This window comes from Spermophilus citellus (assembly GCF_964194105.1).
Source record: "Spermophilus citellus genome assembly, chromosome: 18".
Taxonomy (NCBI): domain Eukaryota; kingdom Metazoa; phylum Chordata; class Mammalia; order Rodentia; family Sciuridae; genus Spermophilus; species Spermophilus citellus.
In genome coordinates this window covers 67,570,300-67,590,315 of record NC_138200.1, presented here as the reverse complement: position 1 = coordinate 67,590,315, position 20,016 = coordinate 67,570,300, and the positions used below count along the sequence as shown (strand labels likewise).

The 20,016-nt window shown below is 55.5% G+C and overlaps 1 protein-coding gene across 3 annotated transcripts in view; it reads left to right on the top strand.

The window, feature by feature from the left end:
• Positions 1-20,016, top strand: part of ZCCHC14 (zinc finger CCHC-type containing 14) — a 58,429-nt gene that overhangs the window by 18,864 nt on the left and 19,549 nt on the right. For all 3 annotated transcript variants that reach the window (XR_014019805.1, XM_081275544.1, XM_081275543.1), the window contains exons 2-3: positions 1,040-1,163; positions 18,416-18,489. Coding sequence is in view for 2 of the 3 variants with exons in the window: in XM_081275544.1 (XP_081131670.1) it covers positions 1,040-1,163; positions 18,416-18,489 (198 nt within the window). In the remaining variant the exon portion in view is untranslated. The remainder of the gene's footprint in view (positions 1-1,039; positions 1,164-18,415; positions 18,490-20,016) is intronic.

Genomic DNA, 20,016 nt, shown 5'->3' with positions numbered 1-20,016 from the left:
CCCTTCACGTCCCATTAGATGTTGGAACTTGACACCTACTTCAGTGTCATTTAACCTACTGACACTTGGTTCTTAGACATCTCAGACTGCTAGGTTCTTGATGTTTTCTCAGATTTGTGCTATTAAGTGAAAAATCTGTAGTGATGTTCAATGGAATAAAAGACTCCAAAGATCAAGTGGAAGTCTCATTTTATATCTGCAAAAGTAAGCTTATGAAAGTATAAAAAGAATTATCAAAAGAAATTTTGATAATATACTTATGAAATTATAAAAATTTAAAAAATTATAAAAATTTTCATAATATACTTATGAAAGTATAAAAAGAATTATCAAAGTCAAAAAATTTGACTTTCTTGAAAATGCCTTGCGATGTTATCCAGAGAGCCGGCTCTCTGGAGGAGGCTGTGTGCCTGGGATTTGTTTTACGGAGTTCCATGAACTTAAAACTCGCCTGGCCTGGGATGTGCGGCTTTCCCAGTCGGGCCCCTGTAGCTGTGTCTTTGGGTCTGTCTGTAGGGACCGAGGCTATTTGCAGATGCTCAGTGTCGACACTGGGTCTCGACGGGTCTCCCCAGGGCTCTTGGTTCACCAGCCCTTGAGACTGGAGATAGCCGCTTGCGCTGCCCAGCCAGCTCCGCGGGGTGCTGCTCTCTCCCTGCCTTTAGACATCTTCTGTCATTCAAGGTTTGTAGCGGAAAGTGTCCGGTCCTGTTGTCATTTGTGTTCTAGAGAAGGGTTTTGTTTGAAGAAATATAAAAATAAGGTTTTGCTTCGGCTGGAGGTTTACAACTCATGCCCCTGGGCTGTGGGATTCTGTCTTGTCCGGTGAACCGCGGCCCAGGACAAGCCCCTGTGGTTGGGCTGTTCAGTTCTGGTGGAGAGGAATGGAGAGGTGGAAGTTCTGTCTTTCTTGGGAAGTATTTATCCTTACAGTAGTGGTTCCTGTTTTATTAAAAAATTGAAACCAAGGCCGGAGGCATGAAGGTCATTCCAGGTTAGCTAAATGGAGAAAGTAAGATGGATGTGTCTCTTTCCCCAGATGGCTCCGCGACCGGAGGCCCCGCTGCATGGCGTCGGCAACAGCCTGGAGAAGGCGCTGCACACCTCAGCACATTCCATGGAGGAGGCGCTGCCCAAGAGGCCTGTGGGGAAGCACGGCAAAGGTGGGTCACCTGGGCTCCTGCGGGCAGGGGCGCGGGCGCTGGGTGGTGCTGCGTCTCTCGGGCCCAGGCAGGGAGCAGTCTCTGATTCTGCAGGTGACACTGAGCATGCTTTCGCACACTGCTGTGCTTATTAAGAGGAAACGAGGGGACCCAGCTCCTTCCAGCCCAGAGGAAGCCTTGGGTTCTGGAGCAGTGCTGGCCCCGAGTGGCCTAGAGTGTGGTGCCCTGCCACCTCCTGCCATGCCAAGTCCTGCTTCTGCCTGGACTTGGTGTTTCTGGGCGCCTGTGCCCATGGCCCCTGGTGTGGCAACGTAGCCCAGGGCATGAGGCTCGGTAGCTGGTGGGGCTGTTGTGGGGGCGTTTCAAAGGGGGCTCTTGGTCCTTGTGGCTGAATGTGTGACTTCTGCAGCCCTCAGAGAGCCACAGAGCCACGCTGTTGTAGATCAGACTGGCCGTGGGTAGCACGGGTGCCTGAGAGAGAGAAGGCGCTTCCTGGGACCAGGCGGGTCCATAGACGTCCCCGGGGTCTGAGCAGAACTGCCAGGGGAGATGAGGAGGCGTGTCTTGATTGGGTCCTGTGTCCTGTGGCCCTGCTGTGACCGGCAGGGTCCCTCTTGCCGTTTGTAAACATGTTTGTCTCCTGCGCATGGCCAGCTGTGGGGGGCAGGCTGCGCACTTCCTTCTCTGCTTCCTTGGTCCCTGGGTCTCATCTCACAGCAGCGTGGTAAGCGTGCATTTCCACAGAGCCCTGTGCCCACCTGGTCATGGAGCTGTTCTGCCTTGGTCTCGGCCTGGTCAGCTCAGGGGAGAAGCAGCTCCTTGGCAGCTGCCCATGTTCTGTAGTGTGAGTGCATCATGGGGCGTGGGCAGTGGCCTGTGGCAGCCCTGTGAGGCGGGGGACCCTGTCCTTTGAGTCCTGTGCGGCTGTGTGGTCTAGTTTTGCCTTTCACTCACTTTCCTGTGGTGCTGGGGAAATGCAGCGTCTCACGTGTGCTAGGCAGCTGCTCTGCCCCTGAGCCATGTCCTAGCCCTTTGGTCACAGTCGTCTGAGTTGCTGTCCTCCTGAGAGACTGTGACCCTTGGCCGAGACTCTCCTGTGTCTCCTCATCCTGGTGATGGAGTGGCACTCCAGAGCCGGCATGGAGAGTCACCCGGCAGCACGGGAGCGCTGCACTGGCTCTGCCTTCTCCTGCGCATCTTGCAGGACACGGGCCGCCTGGAGCGCTGCCTCTGCCCGCCTCTGCCCGCCGGCAGTGCAGCCTGGGAGCCCACGCCGCAGCCTGGGGTCGGAGGGTGGCTGCTTCTGTACTGTAGTTGGGTTTTTAAAAGATACATAGTTTTCGTGCTGGGGTGTGGCTCAGTGGCAGAGCGTGTTAGGCACTGGGTTCCGTCTTCAGCACCACTATAAACAAACTGAGAAATAAATAAAAGCCTTGTGTCCATCTACAACTAAAAAAAAAAAAAAAGATATATAGTTTCAAAATATGGCTGCTGTGTTGATACTTTGGTGCCAAAAGGCAGGGACCATGGGAACAAGCCAGTCCCGACACCAGCTGTGGCAGGGCAGGAGCTGGAGGCTGATGTGATGAGGCCCTCGTGTCCCTCCACAGCAGTGCTCGGAGCTGCTGGACTCCACAGCGTCCCCCCTGCAGCCCCAGGTCCTGGCCGGCAGAACCTGGCATCCGGAGTCACCCTCGCGGTCTTCCTCGCTGCCCGTAGGGCTGCAGCTCACTGCTGATGGCCTCCTCCCCATCTTCTCTGTGTCCTCTTGTGTTTGGGTTTTTCTCTGCCTCTTTGGAAGTCTAAAGTGACAGGCTTCACTTAGGTCAGACCTTGGGACGCCCTCCCTGTGACAGAGCAGGGAGCTTTGGTCGGGGGCTGCCTTGCTGCTCGAGGATCGAGGCAGGCCGGGTCCCAGGTTCCAGGTGCCACCCTGCTGGCTCCGGGACCTTTCTCATCACCTGGCACCCTGACCACACATTGTTTCTAACAGCAGTCCTTGAGGAGGTTGTCGTCCCACGTCACAGATGAGAGCCGGGCCACAGGAAAGCTGGGAGGCAAGCCTAGAGCTTATGCTCCACGCTCCCTTTCCCCTTGGCTTCTCGCCATGGAGATGGTACCCACTGGCAACCAGCTGCCGCTGCCGAGAGCCACAGCTCACTCTGTGCTCGTGCTGAGCGGGTGCCTGGGAGGACCTTGCAGACTGGGGTCAGTTTCCCAGCTCAGCCGTCTGCTGTCAGGGAAGCCCAGAGCTCTGCCTGAGGAGGAGACTCTTTGGAGAATGACACAGGGAGGACATCTTGGGGCTTTGCTCTTTGGACCCAGGGTACCTGTGACCTCCCTTCCTGCCATCCAGCAGTCACCAGGCCCTGGGCAACGTACCTGGGGCTCTGTGCTCTCAGGCCCCTCTGCCTTCTTGAAAGCTGGAATTCCGAAGGCTCTGAAGTTCAGGGCATCGGTCTGTGGATACTACCTTCACACGGAGGCGTTTGGGTTTTGTTTTGTGCCACTGAGACTTTTGCATTTGTTATAGCGCAATCATAACAGGAGATAGCCTGGAGCCTGAACCGCAGACGTCTTGTGCTTGTGTAGGACCAACTCCACCAGGTCAGCGCAGTCCTAAAGGGCAGGACTTAGAGTGGAATCTGGGGCCACCTGGCCAGCAGCATGGGGTTTCAGTGTGAGGTGGGGGCTGAGGACCTTGCAGTGCCAGTTGCTCTCAGGTTTGTGCTGGGGACTTCCACATACAAAGGAAATTCAGAGTATTTTGCAGTGAGTTCTACTAAACTTCGTTTTACTTTTCTTATTATTTTCATATAATTTTTTTTCTTTTTTTTTTTTTTTAGCTATAGTTGGACACAGTACCTTTATTTTTATGTGGTGCTGAGGATCGAACCAAGCACCTCGCAGGTGCTAGGCAAATGCTCTACTGCTGAGCCACAACCCTAGCCCCTTCATTTAATTTTTTCCCCCATTTTTAAATTTTTTGCATTTCTGGGGATGAGCCCAGGGCCGTGTGTGTGCTGGGCAGTGCTCGCTGACCTTTGAAGGCTGGGGGCCTGCCTTGCTGCTCGGGGCAGGCCGGGTCCCAGGTTCCAGTGCCTGAGATCCTGTCTTTTTCTTTTTAAAACTCTTTTACCTTTATTTTTTGTTTATTTATTTATTTTTATGTGGTGCTGAGGATCGAAGCCAGTGCTCCCCACCTGCCAGCCTCCCTCAGCCCGGCTCCTCGTGGAGCCATAGGATACAGCTGTTTGAGTGACTGCTTCCTTGGCTTTCCTAAGGAAAATGTGTCTAGAGGCACAGGGATGAGGCCACTTCACCTCACACTTGGGCTCTTCCATGGAGCAGACGGGTCCTCGCGAGGCCCAGCTGAGCTGGCCAGGCACAGAGCACATCTCCAGCTGCCCAGGCTGTACAGATGGGCCCAGGGCGCCAGGCAAGGCCTGCCCTTGGTGCCGCAGCTGTGTGGTGCAGAGCTAGAGCTCTGTGCACCCTGAGAAGGTGCAGGTCTGCTCGCTGCTGGGCCGCCCTCCGCCTCCTGGCGCTTGGACTCTGTTGTCCCTGCAGCTGGCTGGCCTGGCCCTCCAGTGCTCACTTACTTAAGATGGTCTCTGTTCTGTGACTTCGTTTGGGCCGAGGGCGAGATGCTGGGTGGGGAGTCGAAGACCTCCCGTGGGTGTCCCGCTCTCCTCCGCCTCTGTTGAGAGCTCTGCTGGTGGCGACGGCCACGTGCTCTTTCCCTGCCGCTGCCGCGTCCCTGTCCGGCTTGCCTCCAGCATCCCCAGAGTGTTTGCTTGTCCTTATTCCTTCTTGTCTCTCACTGACTTTGGGGGAGCTCTCAGCCATCCTGAAATCCTGCTCACTCGCTCGGCTCCCCTCTTCACCGAGGCTCCGGTTCCAGGCGTGAGGAGCTGGCGGCGTCTCTCAGACCCTGCGGTGCTGGGCCTGGTAGGGTCACTGGTGTCCTCGCTGACATCCTGTCTTTTTCTTTCTTAAACTCTTTTTACCTTTATTTTGTGTTTGTTTGTTTATTTATTTATTTATTTATTTATTTAGAGAGAGTGGGGGGGGAGAGAGAGAGAGAGAGAGAATTTTTAATATTTATTTTTTAGTTCTTGGCGGACACAACATCTTTGTTGGTATGTGGTGCTGAGGATCGAACCCGGGCCGCACGCATGCCAGGCGAGCGCGCTACCGCTTGAGCCACATCCCCAGCCCGTGTTTGTGTATTTTTATGTGGTGCTGAGGATCACACCCAGTGCTTCACACGTTCCAGGCTCAGCCATTTCCTATCCATTTCTTTATTGTAACACTTTTTAAACTTTCTAGATTCTTGAACATAGTTATAATAGCCGCTTTCAAGCTCTGGCCTGCTACCTTCAGCAGCTGGGTCGTCTGGGGCTCAGTGTCCCTGGACGGAGACTGCTTTTCTCTTGAGCTTTTCTGTTTTGGTCAGTGACTGTAGGTGGACTCCTTACACGTGACAAGTGGCCGACCTCGTGGGCCCTGATTGGTTCTCTTGCAGGGTGTTTTCTCTTAGGGCAGGGGATATTGGCTGCACAAGGTCAAAACTCCCTCTTTCATGTGGTAGATAGCAAGCAAAGTCCCTCCTGTTCTTTGAGCTGTACCTTGGCTCCGTGGGGTCTTCTCCACCGTGTGGTTTCACCAACCCCAGAGGGCTGGGGCCCAACGTGCCCACCCCACGCTGGCACGTGGGCCTCTGGCGCTGCTCTCAGGGGGAGCCGGAGCAGCTCCTGGTGGACACACCTGGAGGGTCTTCACCTGACATTGCAACCTCCCCTAACTCTGCTCCCCCACGTGCCTGTGCCCCTGGTTTCCTGAAAGCCTGTGCCTGCCCTTCCTCTTGGCCCTCGGCTTTCTCTCGGCACTCCTGTCTACCCCAGGTGGAGGGGCCCTGAGCTCCCTTCTGCCCTCCCAGCCCCTCTGAGTGGTCTTGTCTAAGGACGCTGGGGTCTGGAGTCCAGCTGAGACCTCCAGCACTGCATGGAGGAGTGGGCAGTGCTCATGACCACTGCCGCGCTTGGCCCTCGGGCAGCTTGGCTCCCCTGCCTGGGGGTCTCGTCCTCAGGAGACCTGGCAGGTCTGGCCCCACAGGCTGCTGGCTCCTTTCCCTGCCTCCTTCACGCCTGCCGCCTGCAGGTTCTCCTGTCCCACCCAGCTCCTCTCCAAAGGGACCAGGCCACCTCTGAACCTTGGCAGCCCCTGCCTGCAGCTGGAACCCTGCGTGCACGTCTGGGCCTCAGTCCTGGGAGGAGGGAGCCAGTGTGCCTTCTGTTTAGGTGAGGTGGCAGTGCCCGAGGCCGTGTGCAGGGAGGACCTGGGGCAGGTCCCGGGCTAGCTGCAGCCTGCGTGCCACCACACTGCTGCCTGTCTCCCTCTCATTTCCCGTCCCAGTCGCCTCCTGTGTGACACTTGCCTCTCGTGTTCATGTCCTGCCCTGGCCTGGCCCTGTGCCCCTGGCCCCCAGCAGGCCCTTCTCTTTGAAGTCAGGGTAGGCCTTGCTTCTGGGGACCTTCCGACTTTGTGTCCCTTCTGGCTGACACTGTGCCTAGTACTTACGAGTACTGAGTAGAACGTTTGTCCTGCTAACAGCTAAGTGACGTTGCTGAGGCCCGGAGTCCAGACCGTGTCTCTGGCTGCGTGTGGGGAGAAGGCAGTCTCCCGATGCCCCTCAGGGTGACTTGTCACTTTCTCTTCACACTGTGGACTTCCGTGGCTTCTCCCGCCATCTCTGGAGAACCGAGCGCCCAGTCAGTGCAGGGCTGCGGGATGGCAAGACGCACGAGGATGGGTCGGTCTCCTCGGTGCATAGTGAGGGCGGCGAAGAGCTGGCCTGCCCGACTCCCACAGCCCACCACGTGGAAATGGGAGAGGGACGAGGTTTCGGGGCAGTCTTCAGGGAGACTTCTCAGGATACTTTGGTTTTTAAGTGAAACTGGCTTCCAGGAGGCTTCCGGAGGGCTTTGGGAGCAGTGTCCGCACCCACATGTGACAGCCTTGAGTGGGGGGTGCTGGGGAGGGGCACTTTGTGCTGGCTCTGTGTCTTCCTCCTCCTCTGTCTCAGTCCTGCCGCCTTCAGTGGACCTCTGGGGATTGGTTCTGGGATGATGGAAGTGGTTTCCTGTTGTTGGGCCTGTACAGCTCAAATACTTCACCAGGAACCTCTGTGTTTAGTCAGCTTTTTTGCCACTGTGACCAGAAAGACCTGACAAGGACGGTGCAGAGGAGGGAGAGTGGATCTGGACTCCTGGTTTCAGGGGTCTCAGCCCATGGTCGGCTGACTCCGTTGCTCTGGGCCTGAGGTGAGGTGGAGCATCACGAGGGGACACTGTGAGGGACAAAAGCAGTTCAGGACATGGCACAGAAAGCAGAGGGACAGTTACCAGGGACACAACATAAACCCCAAAGGCGGGTGCCCCCACCCCCACCCCTTGGTCCACCTCGTCCAGCCACACCCTGCCTGGCTGGAGTCACCACCCAGTTAGTCCTTAGCAGTGAATCAATCCACTGATGGGGTGTAATGCGCATGATCTGGCCTTTTCCCCTGAGCACTCTTGCTGTGTCTCATATGCGAGCTTCTGTATGACCCCGATATCTAAACCATCTCGATCATGTCACTCCTGCCCCCAAAGCTCATGCCCATCTCACAATGCAAAATACATTTGACTCATTTTCTTTTAAATATTTTTTAGTTGTTGATAGACCTTTATTTTCTTTACTTGTATGTGGTGCTGAGAATCGAACCCAGTGCGTTACACATGCCAGGCCAGTACACCATTGCTGAGCCCCAGCCCAGCCCATTTAGTTCATTTTTTTTTTTTTTTTTAAAGAGAGAGTGAGAGAGGAGAGAGAGTGAGAGAGAGAGAGAGAATTTTTAATATTTATTTTTTAGTTCTCGGCGGACACAACATCTTTGTTGGTATGTGGTGCTGAGGATCGAACCCGGGCTGCACGCATGCCAGGCGAGCACACTACTGCTTGAGCCACATCCCCAGCCCATTTAGTTCATTTTTAAGATCCCATAGTCTTAGCAGTTTCAGCATTGCCTGGCCATCCAAGTTCAGAGTCTCCACTGAGACTCGAGGCCATCAGTGCGAGATCCTGTAAAAATAAAAAACAAATTACGTGTATCCAACATATAAAGGAACAGAGTAAACATTTTTATTCCACACAGAGAAATAGAGGCACAGAAAGAGGGGATAGGAGCAAAGCAAGACCGGAATCCAAATGAGTCCCCCTCCAGCATCTGGGCACAGGCACTGCCGTCCCTCTCCACAGGGCTGGCTGGCTCTGTCCCCGTGACCCGGGTCCCGGCTGGTCCGCTCCCTTCCTGCAGCTTCCCTCCATGGGCTTCCCTGTTCCTGGCATCTCCTGTCTCAGGGTCTCCGTGCATCTTCAGGTTCCTTCTCCTCTTCACACCCCTCAGGGGCTGCTGCAGAGACTCCAGCCTCCTACGCTCTGCCTGCCTCTCGGGCCTTCCTTTGAAATCCCAGTAGAAGCCTCATGACTCCCGACCCCAGCATCCTCTGATCCTGCCAAACCAAACCCATGTGGTGATGCCGAGGTCTGCTGCTGTCTTGAGCAGGAGCCAGGCTTCCTGGGGCCGTGGCTACAGCAGCCTCTACGTTCCTGGGCAGCTGAGCACAGGGAGACAACAGGGTGCCCACTGGTCTTTTCTCAAGCCTGAGATGAGTGTGGCATTACCAGTTCCTGAGATGACCTCAAGCCATCTTGCCTATTGTCTCTGGGTAAAGTATTTAGCATCTTTAGCCTCACTCACAACTTTCTTAGCCTCACTTTTCTGGCCAAACTTCAAAATTTTCAAATCTTCCTACTTTGTTTTTTTGCCCCCCCCCCCCACAACTTTTTTTTTTTTTTTTTAATACCAGGGATTGAACCCAGGGGTGCTTAACCCAGCCCTTTTCAATTTTTATTTTGAGACAGGGTCTTGCTAGGTTGCTTAAGGCTTTGCTAAATTGCTGCGGCTGGTTTTGTACTCAGAACCCTCTTGCCTCAGCCTCCCAAGGTGCTGGAATTACAGGTGTGTGCCACTGTGCCTGGCTGTTTATTACTTTTGGCTATCACAGCAAACTTGGCTAAGAGCTGCCAGCAATACTCATACCATCACCTGAATGCTATGCTGCCTTGAAGTTTCCTGTACCAGATCAACTAATACTCACCTTTAAATTCAGCCTCAGAGAAAGTCTTGGGACATGGGCAAAATCTAGACAACTTCTTAGCTAAAACGTAGCATGAATGGCCTTTAGTCCAATTTCCAATAGTCTTCCTTCACTGAAACCTCATGAGCCCAGTCTTTATTGTCCACAGTCCTGTTGGCATTCACATCTTCTGAGCTCCCACCAGAATTGCCCACTAAGTTCACCTTACAACAATTGGAAGCTTTTCTAGCTTGCATTTCTCAACTTTTTAAAATTCCTCCCAGAAATTCCAGAAACTTCTGAACACATGGTCAGGTTAGTCACAGCAGCAACCCCACTCCTTGGTACGAATTTCTGTTTTGGTCAGATTTCTCGCTGCTATGACCAATAAGACCTGACGAGTACAACGTAAAGGAAGGAAAGTTTATCTGGGGTTCATGGTCTCAGAGGTTCAGTTCCCAGTCAGTTGACTCCGTCGTTCAGGGTCCAAGGTTATGATTGGTTAAGTGAAGGCTCTCCTAAGCCAGCTGTTTCATCTCTGAACGTTCTTGTTATCTCTCATGTGGGCTTCTGACACCTCACACCTAAACCCTAGCACATTGGAAGCCCCTGAAGGACACACCTGGAGAAGGCTGCCACCTCTCAGTGTCGGGGGAAGTGTTCAGAGAGACTCCTTGTCTACGGGTGCCATCCTCCCCGAGCCCCAGTGTTACGTCTGCTCTTGAAAATCTTAGTGAAGAGATTTATAAGAGCAGACCCTTACCGACAGCATTATCTGCTGAAAGACCCCTGGGCTGAAATCGAGAGCTGGCCCTGGTTCCTGTGTCTGACTTGCGGCCAGTGTGCCCTGGCTAGACCTTCAGGAATGCCTGTGCGGCTGGATTATGGTGCCCTTGGCCTTCTCTCCCCGCCCCTCCCCCAGCATATCCTGTGTGTCTCACTCAGTCCTCCCTGACAGTCCCTAAGAGGGACTGTCGATATTGTGATGATCCCTTCTGTCCGCTGGAGCCTTTGTAGACAGGCTGGCTTCCGACGACTGTCATTTCCATCTGCTCATGCCTGGAAGAGTGTGAGTGCAGTATTTCTGGGATGGCCTGCCTCGCTAATCCTTCAAGCTGGTACACGTTGGCTTTCTGTAACATTCTGTTTCAAGAACCACATCTAGGTCTAGGGTCTATCTTGATACCAGGCCTTTAGGAATGGTAGCGCACAACTATAATCCCAGCTACCTGGGAGGCTGGTGCAGGAGGATCACAAGTTCCTCAGGCCAGCCTCAACAACTCAGTGAGACTCTGTCTAAAATAAAAAGGGCTGGGGTGCAGCTCAGTAGCAGAGCACTTGTCCAGCATGCACCATGCACTGGGGTCAGTCTTCCGTATCTCACACGCACAGCCATGGGGGCAGCAGTGTGCTTCTCTCACAGCACGGAGGGTACCATGGGCTTAGAACCAGGTCCTCCTGGACACTGAATGCAGGAAGGGCCCAGGCTGCTTGGTTTGGACCCCTCCTGGGGCTGTTGGGTGTGCTCAACTCCCCAGCATGCTGGGGAGAGAGGCCTTGCGCCTTTTCTGGGTAGGGTTCCTGTCCTGCAGGCGGCCCCCAAGGATTCTGGCTTTGCCTGCTGCCTGGCCTCTCCCTGCAGTGGGGCTGCCTGCTCTGATCCCCCTCATCGCCCCCCTGTGTGCTCCCTTCCACCACCCGTCATCCTCTGACCTTCACAGGGAAATGAAAGTGTGTCCAGTTCCAGAGAAAGGATTTCAGGTAGCCCGGGAAGACGCTCGGACCACACCTGGGTAAAATGCAAGTGGGCTGCACTGGTCAGCTTCTGCTGAGAGGGAAGACCTAGCGGTGTCATGGCAAACACGATGACATCTTCCTCACAGGTCTTGGTCTTGGACTGTGGCAGCCAGGGTGGTTTGTCCTCCTTAAACCAGGGCCTAGCCAGGCCTCACGGCGGGAGGAGGGAGAGTGGGAGCCGGGACGCCTCCTCAGCTTGGCTGCGGACCACACACTGCCCTCGTGCCCCTTCTGTGGCTGCAGCGAGTCCCAGGCCAAGTGCAAACACGGGCAGCTGCACAGGGAGGCAAAGCTGCAGCCCCACAGAGGGAGCAGCCCTGGGCGCAGAAGCACAGCTGGCCTTTGGATGGACACCATACTTGGGATCCCCTGGGGCCCTCCCAGTGCCGTACCCCAGGAATCAAGGAACCCCTGGGGAATGAGGAGGAGCTCCCAGGACCTGCATGTGATTGCAGGATAGCCAAATCCTGACGGTGTCAGGAGGCCACGCTCGCCCAGGGTGTTAAAGTACAGGACAGGAGACACTGCAGCAGCAGGTCCAGCAAGGGGGACCCCCCTGTCTGGCCAGTCCACAGGAAAGAGGAGGTGGGATGTGGCAGAGGGGAGCTCAGAGGCCCCTGCTGGGTGCACGGAGCCAGCACCAGACCCACAGTGGGTGGGACGCCGCAGGACCGTGGGAACTTTCCCAGTTCACAGTGAACATGACTTTGATTCCAAAATTCTGTAACTAAATTATCAGTCATGCTTGAAGGCACAGTAACCGTTTTCAGGTTTGCCCAGAGGCTGGTGAAATTTTGTCATTCAGACTGTCTGCAGAACTTCTTAAGTACAGGGATGCTTCCCTGCCACCAAGGTGGGTGCAGCGGGAGAGGGAGCATGGGGTGCAGACAGGGCAGCTTGCTTCAGAGCCCAGAGGGTTTCGGGAAGGCCCGAGTGGCGGTCAGGAAGGTGGTGGGTGGGTGTGACCACAGGGAGTGTTTGGTAAGGCTGTCTGCAGGCCGACAGAGAGTGGTTAGGCCAGCAGGCCGGGAGAGTGCTGGGGACACAGGCAGCCGTGCAGTTGACCTAGACACAACACAGTTCTGTCCAGGACAGACAGAGTGTGATCTTGAAGTAAGAGGTAAGGAACGTCCTTAGCCATCAGGGAAGTGCCCATTAAGGCCTCAGTACCGCATGGTCACTTCCACAGAAATGACCAAGGGAGCAGCAGGCACCTGGCCAGCAACACCAGGAACTTGATGTGAACCTGGGGAGCAGGAGGACGCAGGCATTTACAACTGCTGGAGGCTTCCTTATATAGCAAGACGCGCTTGCCCAGTGTGCCAGCCCTGTCAGGCCCAGCCCCTCGGGCTCCTTTGCCCCTGTAGTCGGAATCCCACGGGCCATTCCAGAGAAGTGAAGTGTGCGCCCCCACCAGTACTCGAGTTTGAAGGCTCAGCTCACCCCAGGCGAGATGCAGCCACCCATTCCGGAGTAGGAGAGGCCACGCACGAGCAGACTGCCGTGTGGTCTATGCTTTGTGGAGCTGGGCTGGGAGGGGACGGTCACCTGTGTTGTTGGAGTGGAGTGCTCGAGGCTGCTGTCCTGCCGGCTGCAGGGGAGACCTGGCTCTAGGTGGACCTTTGCCCCAGACTTCCTGAATTGTACTCTTAGGGCGTTTGCATTTGCTGGATGTGAAATTCGCCCCAAACTAAAAGATGGAAAACAAGACCCATGGGATAAAGGGTGAGCTCTGCCCCACTCACGCAAGACTTGGGCTGGCCGTCACTGCCTTCTCTTGGCCAGAATATGGCTGGCTGGCGGGCAGCGGGCGGGCCTCCCTGTCTGTGCAGGAGGGAGTGCACACCTCCTCCAGGCTCTGCCTGAAGCACTCTTTCTGGTGTCTCTCCTTCCTCCGCTGGTAGAATTGTTTCTTCTCCTTGAGTCTGAGACAGCATTTTCACTATTCTAAGCGTGGAGCTGCTCCCGTGGTCCTTGTGGAGCGTGGGTTTGCCAGCTTTGGGGGAGCAGAGTTGGTCCCTGGCCTCCCTCAATGCTCTGATTTGGCAGTTGACAGGTCTTTCTGAGAAGGAAAGGTAGTAGGTCTTTGCTCTTTGTGGATCTTTTAGGACTCAGTCACATATTCTGTTTTTGTTGTTGTTGTTGTTGTTTGTTTTTTGGTACCAGGGATTGAACAGGGGCACTCACCCACTGAACCACATCCTCAGCCCTATTTTGCATTTTATTTAGAGATGAGACAGGGTTTCATTGAGTTGCTTAGCTCCTTGCTGTTACCGAAGCTGGCTTTGAACTCTCCATCCTCCTGTCTCAGCCTCCCGAGTCACTGGGATTACAGGGGTGCATCATGGCTTCAGTCACATCCCTACTGTATTTTTAAAACCTTTAAGAACATGAAATACTTTCATACCTTTCAGACTGTACTAAAGTGGGCAAGTTTGGTCTGGGGTGATCCTTGTTATCTAAATTATTTCAAATATAAGAAAGATAATGTCACTGGGCATGGTGGCACACGCCTGTATTCCTAGCAACGTGAGAGGTTGAGGATGGAGGATGGCAAGTTCAAAGCCAGCCTCAGCAACAGTGAGGACCTAAGCAACTTAGCAAGACCCTGTCTCAAAATAAAATGCAAAACAAGGCTGGGGAATGTGGCTCAGTGGTCAGTGCCCCTGAGTTCAAACCTGCCCCCCCCCCAAAAAAAAAAAAAACGTAAAATGTAGACTTTTGATGTTTGAAGTAACTAATCCCTAAGTATTTTTACAATAGATCGATTTCCAAACATCATCAGTAATTAACTGTAACTTTTGGAAGTAAGTTTCGTATAACAATCATTAAGTTTTGGCATCTGAACAGCCACACCTAATGTCCCCAAGGTGCCAGTGATATGCTGGGCCTCCCTTTGGCAGTCCCCAGGTCCAGGTCTGGAGGCGGCCTGCCTGGAGCGTGAGGCGCTTGGACTCGCACCCCGCTGGCCGCTGCCGCCCCAGCACTTGCAGTCCTTTTCTGGCCAGAAGACCAGGCTGTGGTCACACAGTTCCCCTGGGAGGATGGCGGAAAGCAGCGAGCCTCGCCAGCATGGTGGAGTGGCCGTGCTGGACCTGCCCCGGGACCCCACCAGCCCGCAGTGTCTGGGCTCTCGGGGTTCCATTGCTGCCCACCTTAGCCCAGTAATGTTTTTTTTTTTTTTTTAACATTTATTAATTAATTTTATTTAAAGTTTTTTAAAAAATTGACAGTAGGCCTTTATTGTAGTTATTTATATGCAGTGCTGAGAATGGACCCAGTGCCTCGCACGTGCCAGACAAGTGCTCTGCCAAGGAGCCACAGCCCAGCCCGGCACTGGGTTTACAGATCACATTAGTCAGGTGTTTCTGAAACGCGTTTGTCCATAAAGCAAGAGGAAAGCGCCAGCACCTGATTCAGTTCAAGTGGACGTGATGCTGCTTGCCTGAGGTGGGCTAGAGCCGGTCGGTGCTGCAAGGCCAGCTTTGTTGTGGAGGGCGCCCCAGGCAGGCCCCTTTGCTGGGGACCCAGCTGATGATGGACAAGACTGTGGTCATAAGAGCACGTTCCACGGACTGTGGGCGGGCAGGCTGCCTGGGGGGAGAGCTGAGCCTGGGGTTGAGGGCTTGCTCTGGGCCACTGCCCAGCTCTAGCTGCTGAGCCTCCCTTCAGCTCTGCTTGTGAGATGAGTCCCTCTCAGGTCTCCGCTGGGGGCTGCTTTTCCCTGGGGACTCGCGGCCCAGGTGTGTGTTGGGGCGTTCTGTACTGCTGTTTTGAATTTGAATCTAGTGGAAGTGATGAGAATAAAACAGTAACTGTGAGAGGAAGGCAGCAAGATGGGCAGGAGACACCGTGCACCTGTGGAGCAGGCTGGGGAGGGGCGGTGGTGCTCAGAAGAGCGCCTGGCAGCCCCAGGGTGCTGCTCCAGGGAAGGCTTCCGGTGGCCCAGTCCACTGAGCCTCATCGGATGTGGCCAGTGGCCACAGGATACTCCTGGTCTGCGCTCCCTGACACCCCTGCAAACCCCGGGTTGCCGAGGACCTGCCCTCTGTCCAGCCGTCAGAGTGCTCCACTGCCCGGAAGAGAGCCGAGCACGTCAGCCTGACGGAGGCCTTGCCCGTGGCACCTGTACCACAGCTCCTCTCGGTGGGCTGTGGCCAGTGTCCATGTGCACAGTACAGTAGCCTGCAGTGCTCGTGGGCCTCGCCTCCATGCAGATCTGGGGTTCACCCTACAGAGGTGACCGTAACCCGGGACACCTCCATCGTTGCGGATTGAGCTCGGTTTGTGGGTGGGTCTGGTTCACCTGCAAGTGTTTCAGGTGGGCGCACAGCTGCTGAGGCAGGATGCCCCATGGTAGGCTGCACAGCAAGGTGAGGGGTGGGCACCGGCCACTAGAGCGTGGGGCTGTGAGCCTGCAGGAGTGACTGTCCCACTCCACAAAGGACGTCCAGTTGAATTTTAGGGCGATCCGTGTTCAGCGCATGTTCAGCGCAATCTCCTGAGGAGCCCTGCGGTCTCCCCGGGCCTAAGCTGTGGATTTCATCCCGTGCACTGAGCGTGAGGCTGCTGTTTTGTGGACTTAAATACGTGAAGCTTGCAGGGTGTGGCAATGCATGTCTGCGATCCTAGGGGCTCAGAAAGCTGAGGCAGGAGAATTGCAGGTATGAGATCAGTCTGGGCAACTTAGTGAGGCCCTGAGCAACTTAGCGAGATTCTGATTTTTATTTTATTCTCAAAATAAAAAAATGGAAAGGGCTGGGGATGTGGCTCAGTGGTTAAGCTGCGCTGGGTTCAATCCCAGGAACAAAAGAAATAAGAAAAAGGAAAACAAAAGCAAGGTAAGTGCAGCTGCTGCCAGTTAAACCGGGGACTGCTCTTCACTCCTCACCCTGCTGTTGGACGAGCGCGTGGAGACTTGGGTGTGGGGCTTGAAGACCATGGCTTCTTGGTTATTTGAAGAAAGGAAGAAAACCAGAATAAGTCAGAGGGCATCCCTGGGGTTGTCAGAGCTGCCACGCCATGCCCACAGCCTGCACACGGGCACCCGCTACTCGGGGCTCTTGCTGGCTCGCCCCAGCCGCCCCGTCTGCTGGTGGCAGGCTGTGACGACCCTGCGCAGCTGAGCCTGGCCAGCAGCAAGTGTGGGCGGCCAGTGATCCAGAGCTCGTGCAGACCCAGGCCCTGGAGTGAGAGGTGCATCCCCGGAGCCACGCCTAGGGTAGAGTTGAGGCGCTGGCCCCAGGCCACCCTGCTTGGCCTGGTCAGTTACGCTAGCCTGCGGGCTCTTAGGTGGGGTGTTGACTGCATGGGAGGCGTGAGTTTAATGTATTCGCGCACTTTTATTTTTTAATTTTTAATTTTTTGGTACTGAGGATTGAACCCAGGACACTTGACCACTGAGCCACACCCCAGCGCTATTCTGTTTTTTATTTAGAGACAGTCTCATTGAGTTGCTTAGCGCTTCTCTTTTGCTGAGGCTGGCTATGAAGTCGCCATCCTCCTGCCTCAGCCTCCGGAGCTGCTGGGATCACAGGCATGCGGCACCGTACCCGACTCATTTGCCCTTTAAAAAATATTTTTTAGCTATACAAGGGTGCAATATCTTTATCTTGTTTGTTTATTTGCTGAGGATCAAACCCAAGGCCTCACATGTGCCACTGAGCCACAACCTCAGCCCTCACTTGTCTTTTAAACAGAATCATATTCATGTTACTCACCTGCGATTTAAGTTAAGAAGGGTTTTTCACGTGGCCTTTTTCACCCTGCCTCTCTTCCTTGTGCTGGTGCTGGTGTGCAAGGTGAGCGCTCTGGAGCCCAGCCTCACCCTGGAAGTGCCTCCAGCCTGTCCCACCAGTGGGCCGCCAGCCTCCTCTGCAGGCTCCAGGGAGCGGTCCCGCTGCCCTCTGGCTGGGGCTGAAATGCCTCTTTACAGGCAAACACTCCTCTTCTCACGTGGGGACGCGCTGGCGCTCAGGGCAGGACAGACGCCAGCTGCGTGTCTTAGGCTCACTGACGTGGTGCCTGGTGCTCAGAGACCCGAACAGCTTGGTCAGGGTGACGGCACTGCTCTGGGGAAACCCCTGCTGCAGCCTGCCCGTGCCCTGAGGCGGTCGGGGTCAGGTGAGGACTCTGGGCCCCTCGGGCAGGGCAGCCCTCAGATGTGGCCTTGTGTTGAGGGGGGTGCACTCTCCTGCAGGGCCCGAATTGAGCTCAGCACGTCCCACAGTGCACACCACCCGCAGAGCTGGGCCGAGTCGGGGGCTTGCCACAAGCAGGCAGGAAGGACGAGCACCCCAGGCCACCGGTTCCTTTCTTCACTACCCCAGCACTGGGGTGTAGGTGTCCGAGCAGCGCCTGCCGCGGGGCCCGGCTGTGGCAGAAGCTAATGGGAAAGGGCTTAAAGCTCGGCAGAGAAGGCTTCTCTGCGTGGTCTTTCCCCCCTGCCTGGGGGCGGGACGCATTCTCTGACTGTCATGCCGAGGAAACACCGGCTCAGAAGGGTGCTTGAAAAACAGGAGTGCCTGCAGCAGAAGCAGGAGGCGTGGGGGGAGGGTGGGAGTGGGAGCCCCAGCACATGGGGTCTTGAGCAGACGGTCCCTGGAAGTAGTGCTCAAAACCTGGGAACGTCCATGCCTGTGATTCCAAGCAGTTGGGAGGCCGAGAGAGGAGGAGCACAAGTTGGAGGCCAGCCTCAGCAGCTTAGTGAGGCCCTGTCTCAAAAAAAAAAAAAGTGGGAAGACTGGGGATGTAGCTCAATGGCAGAGCACCCCTGTATTCAATCCCTGAAACACTCCCCCTTCCCCCAAAAAGAAAAAAGAAATGATGCTCATAACAGAATGGTATTGCTTTGTTTTTGAGGAGAGCAAACTTTGGAAAGGGAGGAAGCAAGAGAGTTGATAGCTGTGGCGCTCACTCCCTGTGGCTGGGTCCCCGGGACACGCCCCCTGCTGTCTCTGAGGACGGGGTAGTAGTCCCTGGACTGGTGTGGAACCCTGCTTCTCCTGAGGTGGGGCTGACAGGGTGGACAGGGCGGTGGCCCTGCTGGGGGCTGGCAGGTGATGGGAGACGCAGCCTGCGGCCAGGCTCCCTGCCCTTCTTCCTTTCCCAGTTTGGTCTGGCCTCAGGGCGCCGGGAGGCTTGTTGGCAGTCTGAGGCTCCAGCTGCCCACGGTGGGGATGCGCACTGCGGGGATGCCCACCGGGCTGCTGCGCCTCGAGCTCTCACTTCACCTTGTAATTCTGCTTTTGTTCTGTTTGTTTACTTTTGCAGTGAGTGTTGAAAAGATAGACCTGAAGGGATTGTCACACACACACAGTGACAGAAATGTTGACTGTTCCTTTGAGGTAAGATGCTAAGTTTTTTCCCTCTCCTCCAAGGGATAGGAACAAGACATTTGCCACCAACAGGCACCCACTTACCTGAGTAAAAGCCCAGAACAAATACTGAGTGAGGTGGGCCAAGCGAGTGGGAGTGACCAGGTGGGCATCCCCAGGGCTGGTGGTTGGCTCCTTACCGCAGACCCCCAGTTGGGTACCGGGCAGGGCTCTGGAGCCGTCCTGCCTCTGTCACAGTGTGATGGGGACAGTAGCTGGCCCTCTGTGTCCCCACCTCCCCTCAGCAAAGGGAGGACGTTGTCGTGGGAACCTTGGGCCCTGGGGAGCAGTCGGGTGGGAAGCTCCCAGCGAGGAGTCTGTCCTCGGGGGCAGAGCCTTGGCTCCAGGCGGAGGGCACGAAGGGCCTGAGCTGGAGCCAGACGGGTCTGAGTCTGGGCACCTGCCATAGAGTGTGATGACGTGGAGGCTCAGCTCTCAGTGCCCAGGGTCCCGGCCTCCTGGTGAGCTTCTCAGCCTCCCGTGCCCCCTTAGCTCTGCCTCAGGTGTCCATCTGGGCAGCAAGAGGCAGCATGAAGAGGGGGAGCAAGGTCACCTTTCAGTCTTTCTTTTAAGAACTATCAGGCAGGAGGAGCGTGAGTTCAAAGCCAGCCTCAGCAACAGCGAGGCCTGAGCGACTCGGTGAGACCCTGTCTCTAAATAAAGTACAGAATAGGGCGGGGGTGTGGCTCAGACATCTGCAGTGGTCCAGTGCCCCTGAGTTCAGTCCCTGGTACAGAGAGAGAGAGAGAACTATTCCTGAAAGCAGCTGCTGGACCTTTTCAGCTGTGAAAGAGGCTGGGAAGGTTTTTGGTGAATGGTGCCGCTGTCGGGTTCTGTTACCTACTGGGCGTGTGGTCTCAGGAGGCCAGCTGTCAGGGAGACCTGCCTGCAGCCCATGGAGTGTTCACGAGTGAGGGCGGGGTTGGTGCTCCGTGTGTGCACTGTAAGCAGTTCACGGGGTTTCAAGGGCTGTGCCCGTGTCATACACCCTAAGGCTGTTGCTTGGGACGGATCCTCCTGGGATCTGGGAGGTCCGCGCTGTGAGACTTGGCTCCTCTGCTACAGAGGGGTCCTTTGAAAATGCAGGGGGACCTTAGAATTTGGAGGCTGTTGGCTGTGGCAGTGGCACTGAGTCTTGGCCAGCAGAGCCCCTGAGTTCCGGGTCTCAGGGTTGTGCGGGCCAGCAGGCTGCAGGGGTGTCCAGGACGCGGCACCCCTGGCTTCTGTCCTTCTCGGGCATGCACGGCCAGGCTCAGCACGCACTGTGTGTGGCAGGCTGGTGTGGGACACCGTCGCGGGAGAGTCAGCTCACCCTCTCCGTCTGGCTGGTCGTGGCAGGCTTTGATTTCCCTAGTCCACGATATGGTTATTTGTGGCAAGGAAAGTGGGCCACGTGGCGTGAGAACTGGTGACGTCGAGAACCAAATGTGCCTCTTCCTCTCCCGGGAAGACTTGAGCTTCAGTGACAGGGCGGGGCCCTTGCCACCTCCTCCCGGC